The sequence below is a fragment of the Rhinolophus ferrumequinum genome, chromosome 3, assembly GCF_004115265.2.
Source record: "Rhinolophus ferrumequinum isolate MPI-CBG mRhiFer1 chromosome 3, mRhiFer1_v1.p, whole genome shotgun sequence".
Lineage (NCBI taxonomy): Eukaryota > Metazoa > Chordata > Mammalia > Chiroptera > Rhinolophidae > Rhinolophus > Rhinolophus ferrumequinum.
In genome coordinates, this window is record NC_046286.1 from 4,849,473 (window position 1) to 4,875,841 (window position 26,369).

Here is a 26,369-nt window from a genome sequence, read left to right on the forward strand (position 1 = left end):
GTAATTGAAAAATTTAAAAAGCGGGGGAAAGGTGAGGAGGGAATAAGAGGTTCAAACTTCCAGGTATGAAACAAATCTGTCATGGGGATGTAATGTACAGCATGGGAAATATAGTCAGTAAGATTGTGATAGCGTGGTAGTGTCAGATGGTTGCTGGACTTATCATGGTGACCACTTCTTTAGGTATATAAATGGTGAATAACTATGGTGCACCCCTGAAACTAACATAATATTTTATGTTAGCTATATTTTAATAAAAATCTTTTTTACAAAAGGGAAAATCTGTCACGCTAAAACATGGCTGAACCTTGAGGACATTATACTAAGTAAAATAATCCATCACAAAAAGACAGATACTGTATGATTCACTTATAAGAGGTATCTAGTTTAATCGAATTCATAAAAACAGAAAGTAGAATGATGATTGACAGGGGCTGAGAAAAAGGGGAAATGGGAGTTGTTTTATGGGTACAGAGTTTCAGTTTTGCAAGATGAAAAAGTTCTGGAGATTGGCTGAACAATTATATGAATATGCTTACCACTGTACACTTAAAAATAACTGTTAAGATGGTAAATTTTATGTTATGTGTATTTTACAACTTTTAAAGAATTTAATGAGGATGGGACCAATATGCTTCACTAAGAAATTTGGACTTACTCCTAAAAACACAGGAAAGCAACTCAGGTTTAAAACCAAACAAAACAAAACAAAAACACGACTTCACTGAAATATAATTTACATAGTATAAAATTCACCCATTTCAATTGTACAGTTCAATGATTTTGATAAAAAATTGTAAAACCATCAGCACGTCTTAGAACACTGTCATTATCCCAACTGTGTCTCAGCGCCCGTAGCATGTACGGACGTCAGGTAACAAAGCAAAGGGGAATCTGCCAGCTGACTTGAAAAGAGGGCAATGATACTGGATTACCAGGTAACCTCAATGTAATCGCTTCCTTAAGAGTGGACAAGAGAACCCGAGGGACAGCAGTGTCAGCAGGACTCGCACAACATGCGGCTTCGCGGATGGAGAAATGAGACCATAAGCCCAGGAGCACGGGCGGCCCCTGGACGCAGGCAAAGGCAGAAAATGGATTCTCCGGCAAGAACACAGCGTGGCAGAGTTTTTACCCAGTAAGACCCATTTTGAACTTCTGAATGCCCTAATTATAAAATAAGAAATTGGTGATTTTTTAAACTACTAATTTTGTGGTAATTTATTACAATAGCAAAAAAACAAATACAATGGCTATAAATTGTATTATTTTTTCTACTTTATTGTATATTAGAAAATGTACATCAGAAAAGAAAAAACTATGAATATAAAGGCAGACTAAAGAAAGATTACAATTTGAAAAGGTGCTGTTTTCTGCTGACTCATTTCCTTCATAATTCTGCTTTCAAGAACTCAATTATCCATTGAAGATGCATATTTGGAAATAACTCCCATTTTTTTGCCAACCCCGCCCTGAAATTTAACTGTCACGGATAGCTCCTGATAAGGTAAACAATCAGTAGGTTCAGTGCTAACGGAAATTTTCGAAGATGCTAGAAACACTGGCCTAGAGGAGACATGAAAATGTATGATAACCCAAAAAGTCCCAGAATAACAGAAAACGTGATTCAGACAAAGCTATCTTCAGAAACAAAACGTTGTGGTTTACTGTTGTTTATGAAACTTTCTTTGCGACATAAAGTAGCAGTTATGAAACGACCTGGTAAACCTATAATTAAATACAGTTTTCAAAAGTGTATTTACCTAACAGGGAACTTACCATAAGCCAGCAGTGGTCAAATGGATCTTATCTGACAGCCTAGTCAGAGTGTTATTTTCCTAAAAAATACTAGGAACTTTTGGTTTTGATTTTCAAAAAAGAAAAATGTGCCAAAAAACTAAGTTGTAAAGCAGTACTCCATTCGTAAATCTAGCTGTTGTTCCTATAATACATAGAGAAAAAAGCATGGGCTTTGAAAAGAAACACTACACACCTTTTACGTATACCTTTGGTTAAAATGGTGCACACCTGTGCTACATCTTACTGTGAGATTTCCTGATGGTGCCACAGGAGCTGCTTCAAAGCACCTTCAGTTTCATCTCCCCTAGAAAACAATGCTGACCATACCATCTTTGGAGGAGATACAAAAGTACCCCTCAGCATACTTCACCTCCAAAAACGTATACTAGGGTATACATCCAAGAGAATCTAAGGCCTATGTTATCAAACTTTTTCTCTTTTCTAAGAACAAAAACGTAAATAAGCCTTGGCCAAGTTCAATTTAATATGCCGAACACAGCCAAAGCAATGTACCAAAGCAATGTACCAAACTACCAAATGATGCCACATGGCATTAATGCCAACTCTACTCATCCTGCAGCCAACCCATCTCCAAATCCTCTGGGGCTATATTTGGCTGCTCTCTGGTACATGTGAGTTAGGTACCTTTAAAAAGCTACATACTGGGTGGTCAGTTCAGTTGGTTAGAGCAAAGTGCTAATAACACCAAGGTTGCCAGTTCGATCCCTACATGGGTGACTGTGAGCTATACCCTCCTTAAAAAAAAAAAAAAAAAAAAAAAAAGCTACACACAGCTTTTACAGATTTAACTTGGAGAAAAAATATGATAAAGGCAGATTTTATGAGAGTTCACAAACCTAACAAGACGAGGCCCCTTTTTCTTTTACAAACTAATAAAATGACAGTAAAATACAGTAGAGATTGTTGCCATTTTTAGTAGTAACTAGTCACTGAGAACAAGCAAGGAAGATAACATTTAAAGATTTCCTCTTAAAGTCCTGTGACACTCGCAAACCATCTTACATACTCTGTTAATGTTTTTATGTTCTGGGCAACCAGCTATGCAGATGACAAGCAGTCAGGTTTACATACCTCATCCAATGATGGCGTTTCTTATACATTGCAGAAGAAAAGGATTTTTAAAAACAGCTACTTTGCATGACACTGCATAATTATCACCAGTTAAATTACTACCAAAAGAAAAAAAACATCACAGAACCATCCAAAGAAACATGGAAAAAAACTATCCACTTTGGTTTACAAAGAAAAATTTATAGGAACTAAGAAAAACACTTTTCTGTAGCTTTTTCAGATTCTTCTTGAAAAACAGTGGTCTCTAAAGAGCGAAAAGCGGCAAACATCCCAAATAATGGAAACACAGAGAAGGAGTTTCTGTATTTCAAGCTTCCCAAAGACCTAGCTCTCTCTCTCTTCAGAGGGTAAGGCAAACACATTTAAGTCCACACTATTAAGATATACTAAAAAATAATCAAAAATTTGCTTCATTCACCATAAAATCCTTCATGACTATAATTTGGTAAGTTCCATTTTAAAATAAGCAATATCCTTCAAGAGACTGCCAACTAATAAAGAAGGAACAGAACAGAATCAGAAAAATCACCTTTTTGCAACCACTTATGTAATAAACGACTCAGGAAAGGATGGTTAATGGATACTGAAAAATAATCAGGAAAAATATTGCTGGGGGAAAAAGGATATTCTCACAGTCTCTCACAGATTACTTATTAATTACAAAGGAGAAAAAGAGGTGGACATTATGTTAACCAAATACTCAAATTTAGTATGGGATAAACTAACAGCATATGCCTCCTGATGTGTGCTACAATGGAACACAGAATCATCTATGTATTATTTCACACAGACCACATATTATATGATTCCATCTATGTAAAAAAAAAAAAGTTTAACCTGAATCTAATTGTGAGGAAACAATCAGACTAATCAACAATATAGGACACTCTAAAGAACTGGCCTGCACTCAAAAAATGTCAATATCATAAAATATTCAAATGACATAGGTGAGGGAGCTGCGCTACATTCAAGACAACTAAAGAGACATGACAACCAAACGTCACATGAAATGCTTGAGAAGATGCTGGGTTTGGGGAGGAAAAAGTTATAAAGGGCATTCTGGGAACAAATAGAAAATCTAGATACGGGCTGTCTATTGGACAATACTATTGTTTACATGCTAAAACTCCTTGGGGGGGGCAATGACAATGACACTGCATTTTTGTAGGACACCCTTTGCTTAAGAGCTAAGGGGTAAAAATGTCCTGGTATCTGCAACTTATCTCAGATGATTCAGGGAAAAATGTGTAAATTTCACAGAGAGAACTCTCATACACTGCTGGTGGGAATGTAAAATGGTAGTTACTTTAGAAAAGAGTTTAAGAGTTTGGCAGTTTAAACATAAACATAACTGTACCACACAAAACAGCAACCCATTCCTAGGTATCTACCCAAAAGAAATTAAAACAGACATCCACACAAAGTCTTGCAAGGGAATGTTCATAGTAGTTTTATTCATAATAGCCAAAAAATAGAAACAACGCAAGATCCATCAACTGGTAAATGAATAAACAAAATGTAAAAATTCTTTTTACAATGGACATACAATGGAATACTGCTAAGCAATAAAAATGAACAAAATACTGATACATGCTAAAACATGGATGAGCCTCATAAACATTATGCTAAGTGAAGCCAGATACAAAAGACCACATGTTATATGATTCCATTGATATAAAAGATGGAGAAGAGGCAACAATTTAGAGGCAGAAAAAACATTAGCGGTTGCTTGAGGTTGGGGGTGAGAATGGGGATTAACCTTCAAGAATGAGATCTTACCGAAGTGATGAAAGTACACAACCGGAGGGTAGGGATGGTTGCTCAGCTCTGTAAACTGACTAAAAACCTCTCAGTGTGAGTGAGGCTGAAATGGGTTAATTTATGATATGTAAATTATACTTCAACAAAGGTGCTTTAAAAATAAACCAAAAGTGGTAAAATGGCACTTACACAAGCATTCATTCACTGTACTTGTCTTTCAACTCTTCTACGGTTTTGAAATTCTTCAAAATAAAAAATTGGGGGATAGATTAGAATGAACTCCGCAAAACACACTCATCCCAAAATTAAGCGTTTCTAGTTGCAGATTACCTAAAGGAAGTTAAGGACATAGCACAACTCTGATAGATTTAGGATAAAATAAAAGAGGAGCGCCTAAGGGCCAATTTTTATCCACAGATACGATTAACAATTTTTTCCTAGGTGAAGATATGGATATTTTTTTCCTAATTACACAAGTAATCCATATTCATTGTAGAAAATTTAGGAATTAAGAGTAAAAAAGAAAAAAAAAAGAGTAAAAAAGAAAAAAAGAGTAAAAAAGAATTAAAATATAAAAAAGAAAATAAACACCAACAATAACCTCATCAGCCAGAGACAACCATTTATAATTTGTTCTTTATCCTTCAGATAAAAGCAGATCCATTTTGGCAAAAGAAAGATACGTATACATAACATTATCACAACTTGATCAATTATTCAACTGGCATACTGAAATTCTATATCATATCCAAACAATCACATAAGTCATAGTACGAATACAAAGGCAGAATAAAAAATTTTAGACGGAAATCCAATGCCTTCTTTCAGCTTCCAATTAAATACTGCGTGCACTGGCCTCAGCTCTCTCCCAAAACCCACCTAAAATGGTACTATTGGCTGAATGGCTGTGTCCCCCCAAAATTCGTATGTTGAAATCGTAACTGCCCCCCAAGGTATTGAGAGGTGGGGACTTTGTGGTGATTAGGTCATGGTGTGGAACCCTCATGAGTGGGATTAGTGTCCTTATAAAAGACACCCCAGAGGGCTCCCTCGACCCTTCCACCACGTGGGGTTACGGAGAGAAGTAGGCCACCTATGAACCAGGAACCGGGTCCTCACCAGACATCAAATTAGCTGGCACCTTGATTTTGGACTTTCCAGCCTCCAGATCTGTGAGAAATACACTTCCGTCGTTTATAAGCCACATAGTCTATGGTATTTTTGTTACAGCAGCCCAAATGAACTAAAACAAATGGAAAAAAATTCAAAAATTCACAAGGACAAAGTGAACAAGTGAGGAGGAAATATCTGGGGAGTTGGAAAGTAGACAGACAAGTGATAAATGACTTAGCGGACCTGAGCAAGCTCAGTCCTCCTTAATCAGCAGTGGGGAAATGTAGAGAAATAACCCAATTTAAAATGGGGATCCCCCAAAAGGTTCAGGAATTAACGGCACCAGGTATCCTTCAAGTGAAGGTGAAGATATGGATAAAAATAGGAGAGGGTATGCATTGCCTAAACCCAACAGTCAGCCCTCAGCCAGATCCCCTAATATAGTCTAAAAATTGCAGAGCCTGGTGACTGCCCCACCCTGGAGGAAATGGGTGGGGCTGTTAAAACCTCAGTTAACAGACCTACAGTCAGGCTCCCAGCTTCCAATCCACTTTTTGTGTCCACTCTTAAAATAGGAGTAGGTGGCAAACAACTACCATATATTTAAGGTAAAGCATCTAATATGAAAGAAAAAGGCTGCAGCAAGCAAACAAAATGCTATTTGAAGAAAGCAACACTGAAGAGATCTCCCAGAAAACAGAGCAAAAATTTTGTCAAAAGGTAAAAAGAGAAAAAACAGAGGACCAGACGAGAAGGTCCAGTATCTTAAAAATAAAAGCTTTAAGAAAAGTGAATAGAGGAAATGAATGGGGAGTAAATCAAAGGATTAATTCAAGAAATTTTCCAAAAACAAGAGGACAGTTTCCAGACTAAAAGGGGCTCCCCAAAGCTGAGCACAATGCATGAAAATAAAATGCATTCCCGTCAAATTTAAGGACACTGGGGACACCGCAAAGTTACCAAAAGCTTCCAGAAAGGGAAAAAAACAGCATTTATTCAAGGACCAAAGAATCAGAACAGCATCACATTTCAACATTTCCACTTAAAAAAAAAAAAGAAGAAGACAAAGGCGCAGTGCCTTCAAAATTCTGGGGGGAAAAAATATTTCCAACCTTAAATTTGCTACCTAACCAAACCTGGGATATCAACTAACCATTAGGGTAAATATAGTTTCAGAATACAAGTCTCAAATTTTATCTCCTTTGCACAGTCAGGAAGTTTTAAAAAGTGGGGTCCAGAAAACAGCGGTTCCAACAAAGGGGCGGAGAGTGTGAGCTGTGTGTCCAGGGTGTGAGCTGTGCAGCGGACCTAGAGCATAACCAGCCCAGATAAGAGTAGGGCAAACGCTCTGGAAGAGTCTTCTTCACAGAAATGTAGGACGCTGAGAGGACACCTGAAGTGTCTGAACCTATTAAGAGATTCATAACTGGCAAGAAGTTTGAGGATAACTTAGTTAAAAAATATGTAAGAGACTAAGAAAACCAAAAATCAAGACAATTATTATCCTGGGGCCAGCAAAAGATTGGGCAGAAAAGGAAAATTAATCCAAGTACACTAATGGCTCAATATATTTTTAATAAACATTTAAATAGTTAAAACAACATAAACACTGAAAACTGACTTAACCAAATTATAAATAATTAAAATGGGAGAATGGAAAATGGGTGAGTGAAACCAGCACGTGTCAGGCACAGCTCTAAATCTTTATATATACATTTGATACATGATAAAGAGCACTATCAAATCATTGGGAAATGTGCATTTCTCAATAAGTGATGGAAAAACTGACTCATCATCTGGAAAACAAGTTAGATATCAACTTCCAACCACACTCCAAATAAATGTGTTCAATAAAAGACTTATGCGTAAATTATACAATCATAATTTACATAGGTGAATACAAAATTTACTAAAACAGAGATGAATAATTATGTAACAATTAGGTGGGGAAGGAGTTCTACACGTGAAATCAAAAGCAGAAATCAAAACGAAAAAGATTGCTGGATTTAACTTATAAAAAAATTCACCAAAAAAGTGCCACCTCGTTAAAAATATTATACACCAAGTTAAAAGACAAACTGATGGAAAGGCAAGCATTTAATAAGAAGCTAATTTCCTTAATATGCAAACAGTGTACTAATAAGAAAAAGAGTAAGAATCCAACAGGAGTAAAAAGGAAAACAGACAAATAAGTCACAGAAAAATATAAATGGCATCAATAAAGCTGGGGGAAAAATACAAATGGCCAACAAAGATATGGAAAGAAGTCCAACTTCATTCATAATTAAAGCAATACAAATTAACATGAATATATTTTTAACCCATCAGACCAGCAACAACATAAAGACATAGATCATTCTTGCGGTGATAATAATACAGCAAAACAAGCACTCTTACACACTGATAGTAAAAATGAAAATTGGTCTAGTACTTTTCGAATTTGATATTACCTGTCAAAATTTAAATTGCCCATACACCCAATCCCAGCAATTTCACTTCTAGGACTGTCTAAAGACACCTGTACCAGAGTAGCTTTATAAAAGCAAATACCTAGAAACTGTCCCTCAACAAGGAAGTGGTTACATAAAATACGGTCAGCGACAACAGAATACTGTGCATCCATTGAAAAAAAAAAAAGAGGTCCATAGCACATTGTGAGGTTGAAAAGCTAACCTGAGAACAGTATGTATAGTATGATTCTGTGTGTGTGTGTGTGTGTGTGTGTGTGTGTGTGTGTGTTTCATAAAGTATGGGGTATAGGATACAACCTCTACAGATCATGCTCTCCCAGATAGAAAAAGTCTTGACAAGTGAAGTGAATGATGGATGGATTGCGGCCTGACCTGAAGTCCATCCTGAAACACACAGCAAGGTCTGTTTTAAAGCATTGCGGAGGGGAGGCCCACGGCAAGGCCTAACGCTGAAGACTTAAGGACACCAATCAGGGACTCCTTTCAGGACTTTTAACTACCTGTACAGAAAACAGTCCTTTTTCAGAAAAACTGTAGGAGGGACTTAAATTTACATGGAGAATGGAGGAATATAGTGATAACCTCTAATTAGCACACGAGGACAAAGGTGCAGAACGTCTCTGAAATCAGAACAGAATAATGGCCACTTCAGGAGATGGGGATGAGGGAGAGAAACACAGGGATTCAGGTACTATCTCAACTTTTCACAAGAAACATGTATTATTTTTATGATTATATGTCTAAATAAAACTTTAAGAAATTAAAACATAAGAAACTGAAAAAATACGTGCAAAATATAACTTGTCCATAAGTTTTAAAACTGACAGAGATGCCAGAACACAAGGACATTTTCTGGTATTAAAACTACGCAGAATGACATCCAGAAAGGTACACAAGAGACTGATAGCGGTTACAGCCTCTGGCAACAGGCAGGAAGTCTAGAATAGGAAAAATACCTACTTTTCATTGAAAAATCTTTGGTACTGTTTGAATCATTATTTTTTTAAGGATAATGATTTTTAAATGTCCACAGACTGTTATTCAGCAGTAAAACAGAATGAATTTCCATGTATGATCCAGGCTGCAACATAGATGAACCGGGAAAATGTGATGCTAAGGGAAGGGGGCCAGTTATAAAGGCCACATACTGGGTGTTCACACTGATATGAAATATTCAGAAAGGCAAATCCTCAGAGATAGAAACCAGAGTGGTGGTTGCCAGGGGCTGGTGGTGAATGTGGGGACTGACCACAAAAGGGCATGACGGATCTTACTAGTGTGATAAAAATGTTCTGAAACGGGGTTGTGATGAAGGTTGTACAAATCTAAGTTTATAAAAATCTCTGAATCGGACACTTAAAATAGGTGAATTTTATGATACGTAAATGATACCTCTGATATTTTAGAAGACAAAACAAGTAGTTACCACATAGCTGGAATTTGCTTTAAAATACTGTTCTTCTGGTGGGAAAAAGTGCAAAATATTGATGACTATGAAATCAAGATGATGGGGAAATCAAGATGATGGGGTCCATTATACATTTTTTCCCCAAAATAAAATAAAAATATAAGTCCATAAGAAATAGCCAACACACACACCCACAAAACACAAGACTTCACCAGCCATCAAGGAAATGCAAACTAAAACAGGTAACACATTTTATCTGTGTCAGATAATCTACCCAGCAAAAATTTAAAATTATAATTCCCATAAAGCAGGTTTTCTATGCCTAACTGTTAACATTATTACTTGGTACATCCTTCATGGAAACAACCTGGCAATGTTTATCAAGAACCTTCAAAAAGGCAGACCTTTGACCTGGCAATCAAGAAAGAGAGAGGAAAATAATTAGGCAAGTGAGCAGATACATAATCATGAAGAACAAAATCAATAAATGGCTGCTTAAATAAGTTACAAAGGAACAGCTGGCTGGATGGCTCAGTTGGTTAGGGCAGGAGCTTTTAACAAAGTTGCCGGTTCAATTCCCACATGGGATGGTGGGCTGCGCCCCCTGCAACTAAAGATTGAAAACAGGGACTGACATGGAGCTGAGCTGTGCCCTCCACAACTAGACTGAAGGGCACTGACTTGACTTGGAGCTGATGGGTCCTGAAAAAACACAGTTCCCCAACATTCCCCAATTAAAACAAAGTTACAGAACACACTCAGGTAATGAAATTATTAACAGCCATGAAAAGAGACATGGAAAGGTATCTATAATATGTTTAGTGAAAAGTAGGCTATAAAGCAATATGTATTATATGATTATATTTTAACTTAAAATATATAACATGCATATACATATCTATATATGCACATGTATGATCACAAACTGATAGCCACTGCTCTGAGTAGCATTTACAAGTGGCTTTACTGCCTTCCTTCGATATTTCTGAATATGCTGTTTTTTATATTCAATATTATTATTTTTACAGTGAGAGGGAAAAAACATATTTCCATTTTCCAAAAAGGCAAAGCTCCCTATGGAAAAATGGATAGAGGCCACATTCAGTCAATTTGTATGGGAAATACAATGGACATTTAGTACGTAAAAGTACTGAATAGAAATGACAAAATACAAATTAAAACAAGATCACATTTTTACCTATCAAACTAAAACAATTTTTTAAATTATAATATGCTGCACTGATGAGGAATTAAAGAAAGTCACTCATGCAGTAGTGGCAATCATAAAAATTAGTCCACCTTTATGGAGGAGATAATTTGGCAGAGTGAATCTAATTCTAGAACTAAATCCTAAAGAAATAATTAATGATTATTAATTATTAGCAAAGATTTAGCTACAAGGATGTTCAGTACTGGATTTATATTAACAAAAAATTGAAAACCTAGATATCCAACAAAAAGAGATTATTAAATTACTCTATATCCATGTAATAGAATACTGTGAAGCCTTTAAAAGTAAGTGTAGAATCGTATTTATTAAGAATGGAAAAATGGTCATAAGAGATTGTTAAGTGAAAACAGATTACAAATAGTGCCTGTACTGATTGAAGAGTGTCCCCCAAGATTCATACCCAGCCCAAACCTCAAAACATGCCCTTATTTAGACAGAGTCTTTGCAGATGTAATTAGTTAGGATGAGGTCAGGCTGGGCTAGGTTGGGCTCTAAACCCAACTGACTGGTGTCCTAAGGAGGATGAGATCTGGAGACACACACAAGGACGAGGGCCATGTGACTACTGAGGCACAGATCATGAAGCCAGGGAACACCAAGAAATGCCAGGCGCCATCAGAGGCTCGGAGATCAGGAAGGATTCTTTCCCTAGAACCTTTGGAGGGAGCATGGCCCTGCTGAGGCCTTGATTTGGGATTGCCTCCAGAACTGTAAGAATAAATTGCTGTTTCAAGCCACCCCATTGGTGGTACTTTGTTATGGCGGCCCCAGGAACCAGGGTAGGAAGCACAGCAATGAGGAGCACAAATGCTGGTCCCAGACTGCTTCCATTTCAATCCTACTTCTACCACTGAGTACCCATGTGACTTTAGGTAAGTTATTTAACTTTGCTGAGCCTCTTCCTTTCCTGCAAAGTAAGGATAATAGCATTTACTTCCTAGAATTATTGTGAACATTAAATTATATATTAAATGTAATCATTTAAAACATTACCTGGAATATAGTAAATCTGCCACTTTTGCAAAACAAACACAGGTATACACACACACTATAGTATTACGAAGATACAGATCAAAAGGTTAAAATTGTTTCTCTCTGGGTCCGCTGAGTATGGCTTATTTTTGTTGTCTTTTCGCTTATTGGTACTTGTTAACTATTTTATTGTGACAGTTTTATTATGACATAAATCTTACTGTAGGTATTTTTAAATTTTTAAAAATTGTAAAAGGCAGTCATTTCCAGTTATAGTTGTATGCAAAGTCCATTCTTCAGCCAGTAATTTCCACTCTTTCAAAGCCTGTTATCAAAGTTTTTTAAAAAATTGAAAAGCAAAATTTACTTTAGAAAATAAATGCTGACCAGAAAGCACTCTAAAAGGACATCGTGTATCGTTCAATCAATCATTAGTAGGCTGTTGCTCCATAATAGGCTGTGAATCACTGACCTCAAATCAAGCATAATAACTCAAGTGTGAACCCTCAGAAACACCGTACAGGCCCAGGGATCAAACATGGTAAGAAAACACAACCATTCATTTTTTAAAGTGAGTCTTTTAAGACCCAGTACATAATAAATTCAGTGGGGCCGAATTCCATGTTTGGAATAAACTGCTCCCCCTCCCAAGACATAATAACTTTGGCAAATCATTAGAAAACTACTTAAAAATTAATTACCCTTCCAACAAGTGAAAAATGTATTGGTTTCATCTGCACAAGGTGATTTAAAAACAGTTAAATCTCTTCAGTGAGTTTGTCTTGTTGCATTTTGGGTCTGTAAAAAGTTCAACTTATAAAATGTGTTCTCTGACAGTATCTGGTAAGTAAATTCAGGTGAGCTCATTACTACGTAGATAGTTTATTTAACACATTTTGCTCTTAACACAGCAAAACAAAGTTTTAATAATTATACGTAATTACTAGATGACAGCTTGTTGCTTAATGCAGTGAAGGAATTCTACTTTATTTGAAGAGACCAAAGTCCACCATTGCATGATAATTTAAAAAATATCTATCTGATCAGTCTATCAAAGTACTTTGACAACTAAATTCCGTTCCCACCGAAGCCGAAAGGAGGTACAAGGGCCACAGTACCCACCACTCTGAATAGGAAAAACAACCATTCAAACTGCAATACCATTGTTATTTTAAAAATTTATATGTATGATTTTATATACACAGATACACATGTATAGAAAAATTCTTTCTGTGTGTAGAATTCTATAGGCATAGAAATTTTCTGAAAGGTACAGACAAAATAGTAGTGGCTCTATCTGGAAAGGAGAGAGGATTTTTGCTTTGCACTTTTTTTCCAGATGCTACAAATTAGTAACCCAAGGACCACAACCTCCTACCTACACGTGTGCTTTATTTGACACACACAGTGCTTTAAAAATTTTGAATTACCTTGTTTCCCCGAAAATAAGACCCAGCCAGACAATCATCTCTAATGCGTCTTTTGGAGCAAAAATTAATATAAGACCCGGTCTTATTTTACTATAAGATCCGGTCTTATATAATATTATATAAGACCGGGTCTTATATTAATTTTTGCTCCAAAAGACGCATTAGAGATGATTGGCTGGGTCTTATTTTCGGGGAAACACGGTAGTTGCCAAAATTTGAAAATCAGGAAATTTCCCATAAAAATATGAATTTCTGGCTTCTCGTGGGAAAAAATAAAATCTAAAAACATTGGACCCCCCATTCCAGCATGGCAACATTTGACTTAAGGCAAGAATCAGGCATCCTCTTTATGAAAGTCAAGTACTTTCCAGCTCACACACACTTCAATTGTTCAGGTTCCCACCGGCACCTATAGGCATTTTAGTTTGCAACCTCTGCTTAGAACCTTCTAAATTACTACTTGAACTTACTATGTGCTTGTGTTACTCTTTAAAGTTTTTCCTCAATGAAACACACTGGCAAAGATCCAAGAGAACTTGAGAGAGCTTACACAATGTTATTCTCCATTCATATCTCAATAACTAAGTAATACCTAATTTTTCTGAATAATAAATTCTCTCATAAAGTGAATGACAAAGAATATTCAGTACAAGGACATGCCTGGAAAGGTAGGTATATAAGGGTCAATCTTTAGAGGGCTCAAACTGCTTCCAGAAACAATATTCTTGTTGTTACTTAAATTTTAATTTGCTTTCAAATCATTTAGGAACAATGAGCAATATTTAAATCTCATGCTCAAATTAAACCTACAAACAAAAAGAGCCTGAAAGGGAGCTTAGTTTATAGGACTTTGTTTCTTCTAACAGCACCAGACATCAACATTTCCATAAAAATGAAGCCTGTACTCCCACCTACCTTCATGCATAACTTCAACAAATATTTACTTTATATATACACAAAGCATTGCATCAGATGCTCAGGGAGAAACAAAAGCTGTTATGGGGCACTGTCCTCTCCAGGGCGTGTATCATATATGATGTTACTTAAAAGGCAAAAGTGGAGTTCAGAAAAGACAGCATTACTAAAACAATGATCAGTATCCTAATTTAAAAAAAAAAAAAAGGATTTCATGAAGCATAAAGAGAGGAAAGAACAGCATGCTAAGCAGAAGAAAAAAGTTTGAAACTAGGAAAGCAAAAATATGTGTGGGAAATGAGCAGCAGACCATTTTGAATGGGGATATCCAGCACAAAGACATGCCAGAAAGGTACAGGCAGGTAAGTTGGAATCAATCTTTGCAGGGCCCTGAACGTCAAGCTAAAGCTCTCTGCTCTTTATTTGGTACGCGCACTGGTAAAGGATCCTGAAAAAAGAAGGGCCCAGATCCAGGCTGTGATTTAGAAAGACTGGTCTGGTAGTGGTATGGCCACAAAATGGCCTGGAAGGAAGCAAGCCAGGTGTAGAAAACCATCTTGGAGACACTCCTACTTACTCTGTTCGAATGGTAACATAATCTACAAACTAAAGTGGTGGCAGGAGGAATGGAAAAAAGAAACAGTTGGGAGGTACACTGCAGAGTGGAAATGAATTGGGTTTGGCAAATGATCTGGGGTGTCCAGGAAAGAGGCGTTGGAAATAACTCAGTTCAAGCCTAATGTCTGGGAGACCACTGGGGCTATAAACACCAGGAAAACTCACAAAGAAAAACTGGTTGGGGGTGGGGAAAAGGATAAACTAACCTTTTGAACACAATTAGTTTTGGGTGCCTAATAGAACATCCGTAAGACTTCCCCCATCAGAAAATCTTGCACACTTTTCTGGACCAATTTTTAGTGATAACCAAAGACAATAAAGTATAAGAAGCCAGTCTTAGAGCATAATGATCAAAATTAAGCTCCACAGAAAGAAGCTGGACTCCTACTTCACACCATATATAAAAATTAACTCACATGGATCAATGACCTAAATATAAGAACTAAAACCATAAAACTCTTAGGAAAAAACAGAGGTAAATCTTCATGACCTTAGACTGGCAATGGATTATTAGACATGACACCAAAAGCACAAGCAAAAACAAACAAAAAAAATCAGATAAATTGGACCTCATCAAAACTAAAAACATTGTGCATCAAAGGACATTATCAAGAAAATGAAGACACCTACAGAATTGGAGAAAATATCTGCAAACCACATATCTGATAAAAGTCTCGCATTATCCAGAATATATAGAGAACTCTTCCTACTGAACAACAAAAAGAGAATCTAATTAAAAACAGGCAAAGGACTTGAACAGACATTTCTCCAAAGATATACAAATGGCCAACAAGCATGTGAAAAGACATTCAATATCACTGATAATTTGAGAAATGCAAATCAAATTCATAATGAGGTACCATTTCATACCCATTAAAATGATTTTAAAAAGGCCACGATTTAAAAAAGGAAAATAAGTGTTGGTAAGGGTGTGGAGAAATTGGGACAGACCCTTGTACATTACTAGGGGGAATGTAAAATGATTCAGCCACTGTGGAAAACAGTTTAGTGTTTCCTCAAAACTTCAACATAAAATTACCATATGACCCAACAAGTCAACTGCTAGGTATATAGCCAAACGAACTGAAAATAGGGCCTCAAACAAATACATGCACACACATGTTCACAGCAGCACTATACACAACAGGCAAAAGGATTGGAAATGACTTGAAGTCCACCAACAAATGAATGGACAAATTGTGGTACAATCATACATTGGAATACTGTTCACCAATAAAAAGGAATGAATTACTGATACATGCTATACAACATGGATTGAGCTTGAAAGAAGCCAGACACAAAAGGAAAATATCACGTGCTTCCATTTATTCCATTTATATGAAATATCCTGAATAGGTACATCTACAGAGAAAGCATTCAGATTGGTGGTTGCCAGGGGCTTGGGTGGGTGGGTGGGGGAATGGGGAGTAACTGCTTAATGGGCGCCAGGTTTCCTTTTGGGGTGATGAAAAATATTTTGGCTAGACAGAGATGGTAATTGCACAACATTTTGCCACTGAATTGTTCACTTTTACCATGGTCTAATTTTATGCCAATTTCACCTCAATTCTTGAAAAATCAACAATATTCCAAACCAAAAATAAAAATCACCCCAATGTCTCGTCACTCCTAATCCCATTAACCACATTCAAGCCAAGCCAGTGTTCTAGACGGCCCTGCTCCACCTGCTCCTTCGTAGTTTCACTCAGGAAGCACTATATTCTACCTATAACACACTGTTTTTCCATCAATTCAAAACTCCCAACCATTTCAAAACTTAACTTCTAAGAAGGCAACCTGCCCATAACAGGCACTCAATCTTTCAATCACTGGTTCTGTTCGATTCAGTCCATGCCTACCTGTTCAGAAATTTTACTCATTTAATTCAGTATTAACACATGACTGTTTCCTCCTGAAACTGTTCTGATTCGTTTCAGGCATGCTCTTTTCCTATTACAGAGCAAACTGTGATGGGACTGTGTTCTGCTTTTGTATTACACTGCCTGCTAGGGGTGTATCCAAATACATTTGTTTAAATACTGTCTGGTTGATAGTTTTTGCTATTATATGCTAGACACATTTTTTTTTTTTGCGGGGAGAGTGGGAAGATGGCAGGTGGTAAAGAAACCACCTCCACTCGCCCCTACTATAACGGACATTGGTTCTGACTTGATCTCTCATCAGAAACGCAAGACCCAATGCAACAGGACAGTAGAAAGACTCCCTGCGGGGCAATATACTTTTCCACTGTGTTCTTTTAAAACTAAAATTAATCTGTGTGCTCTATTTGTAAACTATTTTGTGTTATACCCAGAGTCCCAACTTGCGTGTGTTTCTCAAAAAAGACCAAAAAAAGTGGGAAAGAAGAATGTCCAGAACAAAAACTCCCAACATTCTTAAAAATGCAATGGAGAGCACAACACTGTCGAGTGTCACACACCCCTTCCCTACCCTCTTCCTAACACTGCTGCTTGGCACACATTTTTTAAGGAAACCAGTATTACAATCAAGTTTTATCTGTCATCAAGAGATTTTTCCTAGATTCATACATATAAACCTGAGAGTGAATCGGAAACTCATTTAGCCTGCAGATCCTGAGAAATGGATTAAGACCAGGCAGGGGAGGCACTATGAGATCAGATAAGAGGTACAAGTGATTTTCACATCTAGATTGATTTCCACCTCATTGTGTAGTGGTGATACCTCGATTTGATCCAGTAGGGTGCCTCTGACAATGCTGACAGAGTCAATAGGACGTTGTTTTACAAAAATATTTTTCCCATCCATGATGGGCACCCGCATGCAGTGTTCCAAAACATACACACTGCTTCCTGAAGATACCTGGAGGCAGCCTAGGGTGTTGCAACACCAAAACTACAAAGCTCTAGTAGCCTAATGACGTCGTCTACATGCTAGTGAAAGACATTTGACTTATACCTATACTGAGAAATAAGCCCGGTACTAACTCCTAAGTTAGGGTCTTCGAAAAATCCAAAGGAAGTATTTGCCTCTTTTCATAAATACTAAAGAACAACTCACCTTAAAAACATAAGAGACAAATGACTTTGAAGGCCAGAAGTAAATTTAAAGTCTTATGTAACAGTGAACTGTACTTAAAATTGGTTAAAATGGTAAATTTTGTTATGTTTATTTCACAATATTTTAAAAATCATATGTAAGCGCTCCTTTTGAATCCTGTTTGTTTCCCCTGAAAATATATACCTATTAGACTATATTAAAGGGTGAGAAACCATTAAATTGAATGTGTTTAAATTATAAGTGGTTGAAATTTTTAGTGACTTGAATAAAAGTTTTCTGACCTCTTAAGGACGGTGTTTATTAGATATTCTCCATCTGGACAAGCAAATGAAAAAAAGCTTAAATAGTAGTAAGAGAGACAGTGTTGACATAATTCTAACTAGAAAAGTAATTAAACACTGTAATAAGGTACCATGCAACTCTCTGCCCTCGGGGACCTAAGAATAAGCTATCTTGGAAGGGTTATAGTCAATTCTGCAAGAAAAACTGGAAAGAATTACAGAATCTCTTAAACCTGCTTCCAGTTTTAGAATTCCAGGTTCTATAGTCACAGCCCAATAGTGTCTCTGCAAGACATTCCATCTACAGAAAGTTATACTAATCTACAAGTCATTTCAGTTTGGCTTCGGGTATTGGATTCCTTCACCATACCATTTATTCACTTTACATACTCACTTCGGAACTGAAAATTGACTACTTTTGTCAGGGACAATTTCACCTGTCTCCAGCAGCGTGGCTGCCAGCTTAAGTGGAAACACTACAAAAATGCTTAAACTGAAATAATACTTGGTTCTAAATTAAACAAATAATCTACGTAATGCATACCCAACCTAAGACTAAGAAAAAAAATCTGTTTACAGGACAGAAAATATATAAGGCTATAACATTCAATTTAATCAGTTTTTCAACAGCTTCTTAGAAAGTTGTTTGTTACCAACAACAAAAATATTCTTACTTTTGAAAACAAAAACATAGTCTTTCCAACTCATTTTAGAAGACTCATAACCTTCATTTTAAAATAATGATTTTCAATTTACCCCATTATTTTTTAACAGTCATCAGGCAACTGAATGGTGGTTATTTATTACAACCCAAAGCAGACACTTGTGAAGTCACAGTAAGGTTAATCATCTTAAATTCAACAGGTTAAACACAGGATTTGAGAGACATTTTGCCAACCTGTATTAGGCTATCTCAACAGATTCCAAAGTTAGACATCAAATGACACTTAAAAACAATACATTTCTAGACTCTAGAGATTTACTTAACACACAAATATTTTGATCTAATACGCATACATCCATGTATCTGTTTTAACTAGATTTTATTAACTATGATGGGTATTTGTTTAAAACAAAAATCGAACAAGACAAATATAGCCAGGTCAACATAGGAATCAAAATACAATATTGGATTATGGAGCTAACTGCTTTCATTAGAAAAGAATAACAAGGTTTACTGCTTTCATTTCACAAATTATTTTTCATTTTATAATCAAAGAAAACAAAGAATGTGACTTCTAGAGCCAAAAAATAAGGCAATGTAGCTTAAAGCTGAGTGATCACTTAATTGCCTGGATTCCTAAGAAGCTATTGACTTTTAACTGCTTTAAAACCAGAACAGTTTTTAATGGCACACTCTCCTTTGTTCAGAAATGTATCATACCTTGTTTTATAGAGATAACATCTCATCAAAGTATTTGCTACACTGTGTCTTTGAGCTTAATAATTTTTTTATTAAAAATTCAAGTAGAATTTCTATAACGCAACTATTTTAAATTATTTTTTTCTTATCCACATTGGGCCTCATCTTTCACAATACATAAAAACAATCTTAGGTGTTAGACACACACACCTCAAGCATATAATATTCACTACACTGGATCAGTAGCCATAATCATTGTACTAACAGATACTGACTCTAAGAACTAAAAACTTTTTAGGGCGGGGTTTGAAATGGTACAACTCACAAAGGGGTGGGGAGAAATAATGATCCTCCCCTACCAAACTGGCAGTGACAATATGCCAAGTTTCCTATGCTGAACTAGTGTAAACAAGGAAGAAAAAGAGCTGGGGGTGGGAAAAAAGGCAGGCAAGAGAACAACCCGCCTCAAGATATAGCTTTATTTCTAAGTTTCACCAGTATAATACCTCTTCTCAATGTTTTCAATGTCCCCTGCCACTCTCTACATAAACACCATAGATTGGTATTCAGAAAATTATTGTAAGTTGTAGTCCCTGCCTGACATCATCCTGGGCATGAAAGATATACGTTGGGATCACAAATGCTTCTTTAATTCTAAAGACCATCTCCTTCATTCAATGCCTCAAAGAGTTTTCTAAATATCTAGAAATTCAAACTCACTCTTGCCATAACAATCAACTTTAAAGATAAAATAATAGGGCCCAGCAATGCTGCTGCACGGAACAAAATGCACACATCCCCTTTGGCGGGGCCAGGGCTACAAGGCTTCATGAGTGAAATGAGCACCATTCAGGATAGGACTAGGTGAGAATGGGCTAAAGACCAGGCTTACAGACTCTTCCTGGCATTGCCTGAGGCAGTCAGTAGACATGGAATAAAGGGGAGGCTGGTTGTACAAGTGATGCCAAGAGAAACAAGATTCCACATGTCAGGGGACTGAACACCCAATAAAGAGCAAAGGGCACTCATCCCATGGCTTTCTGGCCAAAGACAGATGAGTTCCTTTACCTGAAGTCCTTTCAATGGAAGTCTAATCGTTTTCACTTTATCACTCACCCTGAGTGAAGCCAACAACCTCTCCTCAAAGAACAAGGGGAAGCCCTGCTTATCAGAAATAGCAAGTGCTACATCCACAGCCGACAAACACTCCTTTAGTCTAAGCGCCATGGTCTTCTGCCCCAATTCAGTCTCTACAAGGCGACTCCAAGCTAAAAATACTCGGTTCCCAGCCTAAGTCAAGTTCTCCATTTTCCCAAACTTCTACCAACCCAGCTTTCTTTGGGATGAGCCCTTCTCCATTTGGAGCAGAGGGCTCCAGTTCCCTCAGAAAGTTCCCTTCCCCACGATAATCGCCCTTCCTTCATTTTTCTCGGTTTTTCCCAGACCCTGTCCCAGGTCTAGCACTTCCCGTCTTCCATTATCCCTTCTACTACACCCCTCCCTGGCACAACTCTTCCAAAAGTCGTCTCTTACCGTCCTCACTTGTCCTCCCCCATAATATTCTTCCCTTTTCCCTATCAGTCCTGGAATGGATGGACGGACACACACACACACACACACACACACACACACACACACAATCTGTTCTTCTTAGCTTCTAATTCCCAAGCCTTTCCCGCGCCCCTGGCTCCTCTACAGCACCTAATACTCGCCCGGAGTTTCCTCTCATCCCTGTCTTCCTCAGCCCCTAACTCCACACCCGCAGCTTTTCTCCACTCCCCAAATTCAGATTTCCCGTGCTTTTTACTCTTCGCCCTCTTCCTCCCAGATCCACCCCTATGCCTCGATATTCAAGTCTTGTCACTCTCTTCCCACTTTCCTCGGCCCCTAATACTCCACATAACTTCAGGACCCCCCCAATCTCTCTTCCGCCCCTCCTGCCTTCCGTTGCCCCCAACTCTCCTAGGACGTCCTCTCGAGCCCTGCTCAGCCCCCAAATTTCCCCATGGCCCTGGGGCTCTCCCACACGCCCTCCCCGCTCCGGAAGGGGGTGCACTTCAGTGCCCGCCCTGCCGCGGGGCTCGGGCGTCCCTTCCCTTCCCCTCGGGGCCCCGAGGCCGCTGCCAACGCTGGCGCGGCGGGGCCGGCTCACCAGTTGGTCATGTCCAGGAAGAAGGCGCAGCCTGCCGGGTTAAGCTGGAAGCCGAGCAGCCGCTGGAACTCGGAGATGAGCACGTCCTTGTCGGTAGTGCCCAGACAGCTGAACTTCTGCATCAGCTCGGGGTCCAGGTCCACGTCCATGCCCTCCATGGCTGGGGCCGGACACCCGCTTCCCCGCCTCCTCACAACCCAGCCGCCGCCGCGCCGCCGGCCCGGGGACCGGGAGGGGGCCCGCTGCTAGCTGGCGCCGCGACCCCGCTCCTCTGAGGTAGGCCCCGGGCCTTTCACCGCCTCATAGGGGTAAACTCACTCAGCCACTCACTCACTCTCGCGCTCCCCCCCTCCCACCCCCCCCCAGCGCCGCCGCCTCCGCCGCCGCCTCTAGCTTCTCCGCCGCCTCCGCCTCCTCCCGCGCCGCGCCCACTGCGCAAGCGTCGTCCGCCTAGGCCCCGCCCCTTCCTCTTCCAGAGGCCCGCCCCTCAGTGGCGTCACAACCCCGTGACGTCTCCCGCGTGACCTCACCGCGGTGGAGCGAGGGGGCGGGAAGTGAGAAGGCGGAAAGGCATCGCGGGGCGGCGGGAGGTTGACTCCTCGCCTGACCTCGTCGCCCCGCCTTCACCCTCCAGGGGCGGAGTTAAGCTCAGGGTTGGGTGAGAATCTCGGCGATCTTCGTCCGGGACGACTCCACCATTTTGCAGGTGAGGAAACTGAAGTCCGAAAAGAGCAGAGACCGTGACAAGGTCAAGTAGCAAAGTGCACCCCCGGACCCCGTGCTCCCAGCCAGGAGTTTGCCCCTCGCGCCGAAAAGACTTGTTTGTATGAGTTTCCAGAGCTGCTTTCCCGGAGGGATAGTGCTGTAAATCATTGGTTCCAAACTCCTCGGGAGTGATTAGTACAGTTTATCCGTGCTGTTTCTCTTACGCAACGGCAGTAGCTATTTCTCCGGGAAGTAAAGGAGGCTTTGATACAAACATCAGTCATAGGTCCTGACGAACACTGCACATAATCTTCCACCCATTCCATCAAGGCCAACTCTCTCAAAACAAAGGTTAAGTCACAAGAATTTGGCATGTCTTGTGCTGTTTTGTAAATAGAAGGCAAAGTGTTACTGTATATATGGGGCACTTACCTGGTCAAGGCCTCATTTCAAGATGAAAGAATGAGAAAGGAAGCGGAGGGATCCTCTTGTCTACCCACTTTTAAAAGCACTTCATTCAGGAAGTGCTTTTAAAAACCACTATTTGCCCCACACTCGGCTACATCCAAAGGGGGAAAATATGAGTAGGAAATGGTCTCCTTCCTTCAAGTAGCTCTGTGTTTCACAAATAAGGAGATCCAGAAAGCTTATATGCCTTGTCTAAAAATACAGGACAGCAAAACTAGAAGCCAGCTTTCAAATTCCTAATGGAGTATGTTTTCCAGAGCAATTTCAACAGCTGACAGAACTAGAATAAGTGACTGGTAGCAGCTAGGGTGCCAGGAGGTTTCAGAAAAGGAAAGCATTCTACCTCCTTCTGTCCTACCAAATAAGGGTTAGTAAAACGATGGCTTTCAAAGCCGTGGTTCTGGGGGTCACACACATTTGGGATTCAAATTCTTGTTCTGCCAATTATTTGTAATCATATTTGTAATCAATCCTTGCACACCTAGGATTATTGTGAGGATTAAATGAGGTAAGAATGTATGAGCTCAGTACTGTGCCTGCTCCAGAAAAAGCGCTCGAGAAATGGTAACTTTTGATTAATTAATCTTAAGACGCCTAACCATAGAGCTGGGAGGACTATGGGTGGAGCTGGGCCCCTTGTTAACTCTCTAGCCCTGACTTCCTGTTAAACTTGGGGGTAACTTCTGGAGGAGGGATGCGAATAGAGGGGGAAGCCCTTTTGGTCTGGAGGCTTTTTCCACCTGGGCAGCCGGTTGGGGGAGCGGCTGGCAAGTGTGTGTTCACGCACTCTTTGGTGGCTTTGTTTCTTTTTCTTTTCCCGAATAAACCGCTTTTTTGGTGGACTACCTGGAGAATTATTTGGCAGTCGACACTTTGTAGCTGTAAACATGAGGGGATGGCTACAGGTTAGACAGTGATACAAGGGGGCAGAGATTGCTTCCTCCTCTGGCCCCTCTTCTACTTTTTGGTCCTCTCTTAAAATATGAAATACGTGCCTTCTCTCTTTTCCTATTAAGGGACTGCCCTTTCTCTAGTGATTCCCCCCCCCCCCCAATGTGAGTATCTTATGGGAGACAGACACCTTTAACAGTATAAGGTAATAATACTTACAAACTCATAATGTACAGTAGCTGTAAACATTCTATAAGAAACTGTGCTTGGGCCGCTTGAGATCTGTGTGGAAGCTTAGATCATTGCCAGGACCTAATTTTGTGGTGGCCACAATGTTGGAATATTTCACTAATATTAGGGAAAATTCAGTTTCCCTCAGAGGTGAGCACATATTGCCCCAATCTTATGGATGATGGAATGGGGGCACAGAAATATAAAAATCACAATATTAGAGCTGAAAAGAACTAAGGCTGTCTAGTCCAACCTCCCCATTTTACAGATGAAATTGAAACCAAGAGGAGGGGAATTGATTTACCCAAGATTACACAGTTAGTAAGGGGTCTCCAAACTTCCAATCTACATCTCCACCCACTGTGTCTTGCTACAATTCCATTTATAATTTGAGTTCAATTTGGCCTCACATACAAAATAATCAAATTTTGACACAAGTACTGATTTGATGTTAGACAATAGAATTTCTAGGAAGTGTTTTAACTTGCAACATCCATGGAATAAAGTTGCGTTGATGAAGGATCCAAAAGAAGCAAATGTTACTAGAACCTGACAACTCCATTAGAATGCTGACCCAAGGGAAACTAAAAACTCGGGGCCAAGTACTAGAGTCTTAGCTCACACCTAAACAGCCCACATAATGCAAAAAGAGCCTTGCAAATAAGAGACCCAAATGGCTCAGAAGTATAGCTCGTGATAGGTGTTACCTCAAAGGAGTGCAACTACTCCTCAAGTAGATTCTAAAACTTTGTGGGGACTTTTTTGGTTCTCATGAGATTGGCATGGTACCCTGGCCATTAATTCCCTGAGGACCAAGGATGCTAAACATCTGCAATTCTGGGGACAGTCATGTACAATAAAGAACTGTATCAAATATATGGTGATGGAAGGAGAACTGACTCTGGTGGTGAACACACAGTGGGATTTATAGATGATGTAATACAGAATTGTACACCTGAAATCTATGTAATTTTACTAACAATTGTCACCCCAATAAATTTCAATAAATAAAAATAAAGGACTGTCCCATCCCTAACCATTGTGCAGAAACACTGACCAACGTGGCTGGAACATTAGATACGAAGGAAGAACTACTACCACCCCCGGGCCCACGGAATGGTTCTCTTGTGGGGATGGGATATATAATGGAGGAAATTAGGTGTTACCCAATCAGGAGACTCCCAGAAATGTGAGTTTCCACTTGAGCCTGAGGAGTTATTAGCAACACCTATGGTTCTGCCCTGATAGTTCTTCAGCTTTGTTTTGTTTTGCTAGGAAGACGGCCTGGAGAAGGGCTAGTTCAGAGGCAATGAAACAAATTGCTGAACACCACCCTAAGGAAGGGAAGTTGACAGCAATATTCCAAAAGGGCTTCTAGGTGCCATCTTAGAACTATGTCGAGAGCTATGCTTGGACATGTCACTGTCTGGTATATGTCCAAGACCAGCCAGTTTCTTTCTGAATTTCTTAGGCTGGTGATCTTGTATATGAAATTTAAACTAATTCCAGATCCCAAGACTAGGTCAGTTTCAGGGATTCTTAAGGGAGTTAAGCCATTCTATCATTCAGAAGTTGAATGTCTAGGAGAAAAGTGATTCATCTCACCAGGGCAGCTTAGATTGCTTCCAGATCTCCAAGTCCTTAAGATTCAGAATTGCCAAGGCCAGCTAGTACTAGGATTATGCCGCTGTATAGTATAACTGAGTCAGAGAACAGAGTCCAAATAGATTTTAGGGTACATTATATGATAACAGTAACTGTAGTGAAATCTTTTGAGTGTACCTTCAAACTGTGATGACCTCCTTTCTCTGTGAACCATTAACCCTCTAGGTAGCCCCCAGCAGTGATATCTGCCCCATATAACCCTGTCCTTTAGCCGTTATTGCCTGGACAAGAGGGAGATGCCTGACCTAGGACCAGCCAATCAGATTCTCTAGCTCAGGAATTTAGAAGTGGAACTCAATGAATTGGCGGAATGGGTCTCGGCTGTTTACTTGAAACTGAGTGATAGAAAGAAAAGAGACCACTTTTGTGAGGCACCATGAAAAGGAGATATTGCCCATCTGCAGAGAGAAAGCTGTGAAGCAGAGAGAAGGAAAGATGAGAGACCTGAAGGCATGGGAGACAGAGGTTCCTGTCATCCTGAGTCCTGGTTGGTCAGCTTCCTTTAGGTTCCATGAGATTCTCCAAGTTCTGTTCAAAATACATTATTCCCTGGATGAAGTCAAAGAATCCAATCATAAAACAAAAGCAAAAAAAAAAAAAAGAAAAGAAAGTGAATATTTAATTTCTAGACAGGGATGGACATCCTACTCTTGAAAATAATGGAAACCCCTATAGAAAAAAAATGAGGAAACAAAAAGGCAGTTCACAAAAGTAATACAAGTGACCAGTATACGTATTAAAAGATGTATTATGTCACTCATAG

The 26,369-nt window shown here is 39.1% G+C and overlaps 1 protein-coding gene across 1 annotated transcript in view; it reads right to left on the minus strand.

The window, feature by feature from the left end:
* Nucleotides 1-22,001, minus strand: part of ILRUN (inflammation and lipid regulator with UBA-like and NBR1-like domains) — an 81,031-nt gene extending 59,030 nt beyond the window's left edge. Inside the window, exon 1 of the mRNA XM_033095777.1 lies at nt 21,647-22,001. Within this exon, the coding sequence (XP_032951668.1) occupies nt 21,647-21,804 (158 nt within the window). The 5' untranslated portion in view covers nt 21,805-22,001. The remainder of the gene's footprint in view (nt 1-21,646) is intronic.
* Between the last annotated feature and the right edge of the window lie 4,368 nt (nt 22,002-26,369).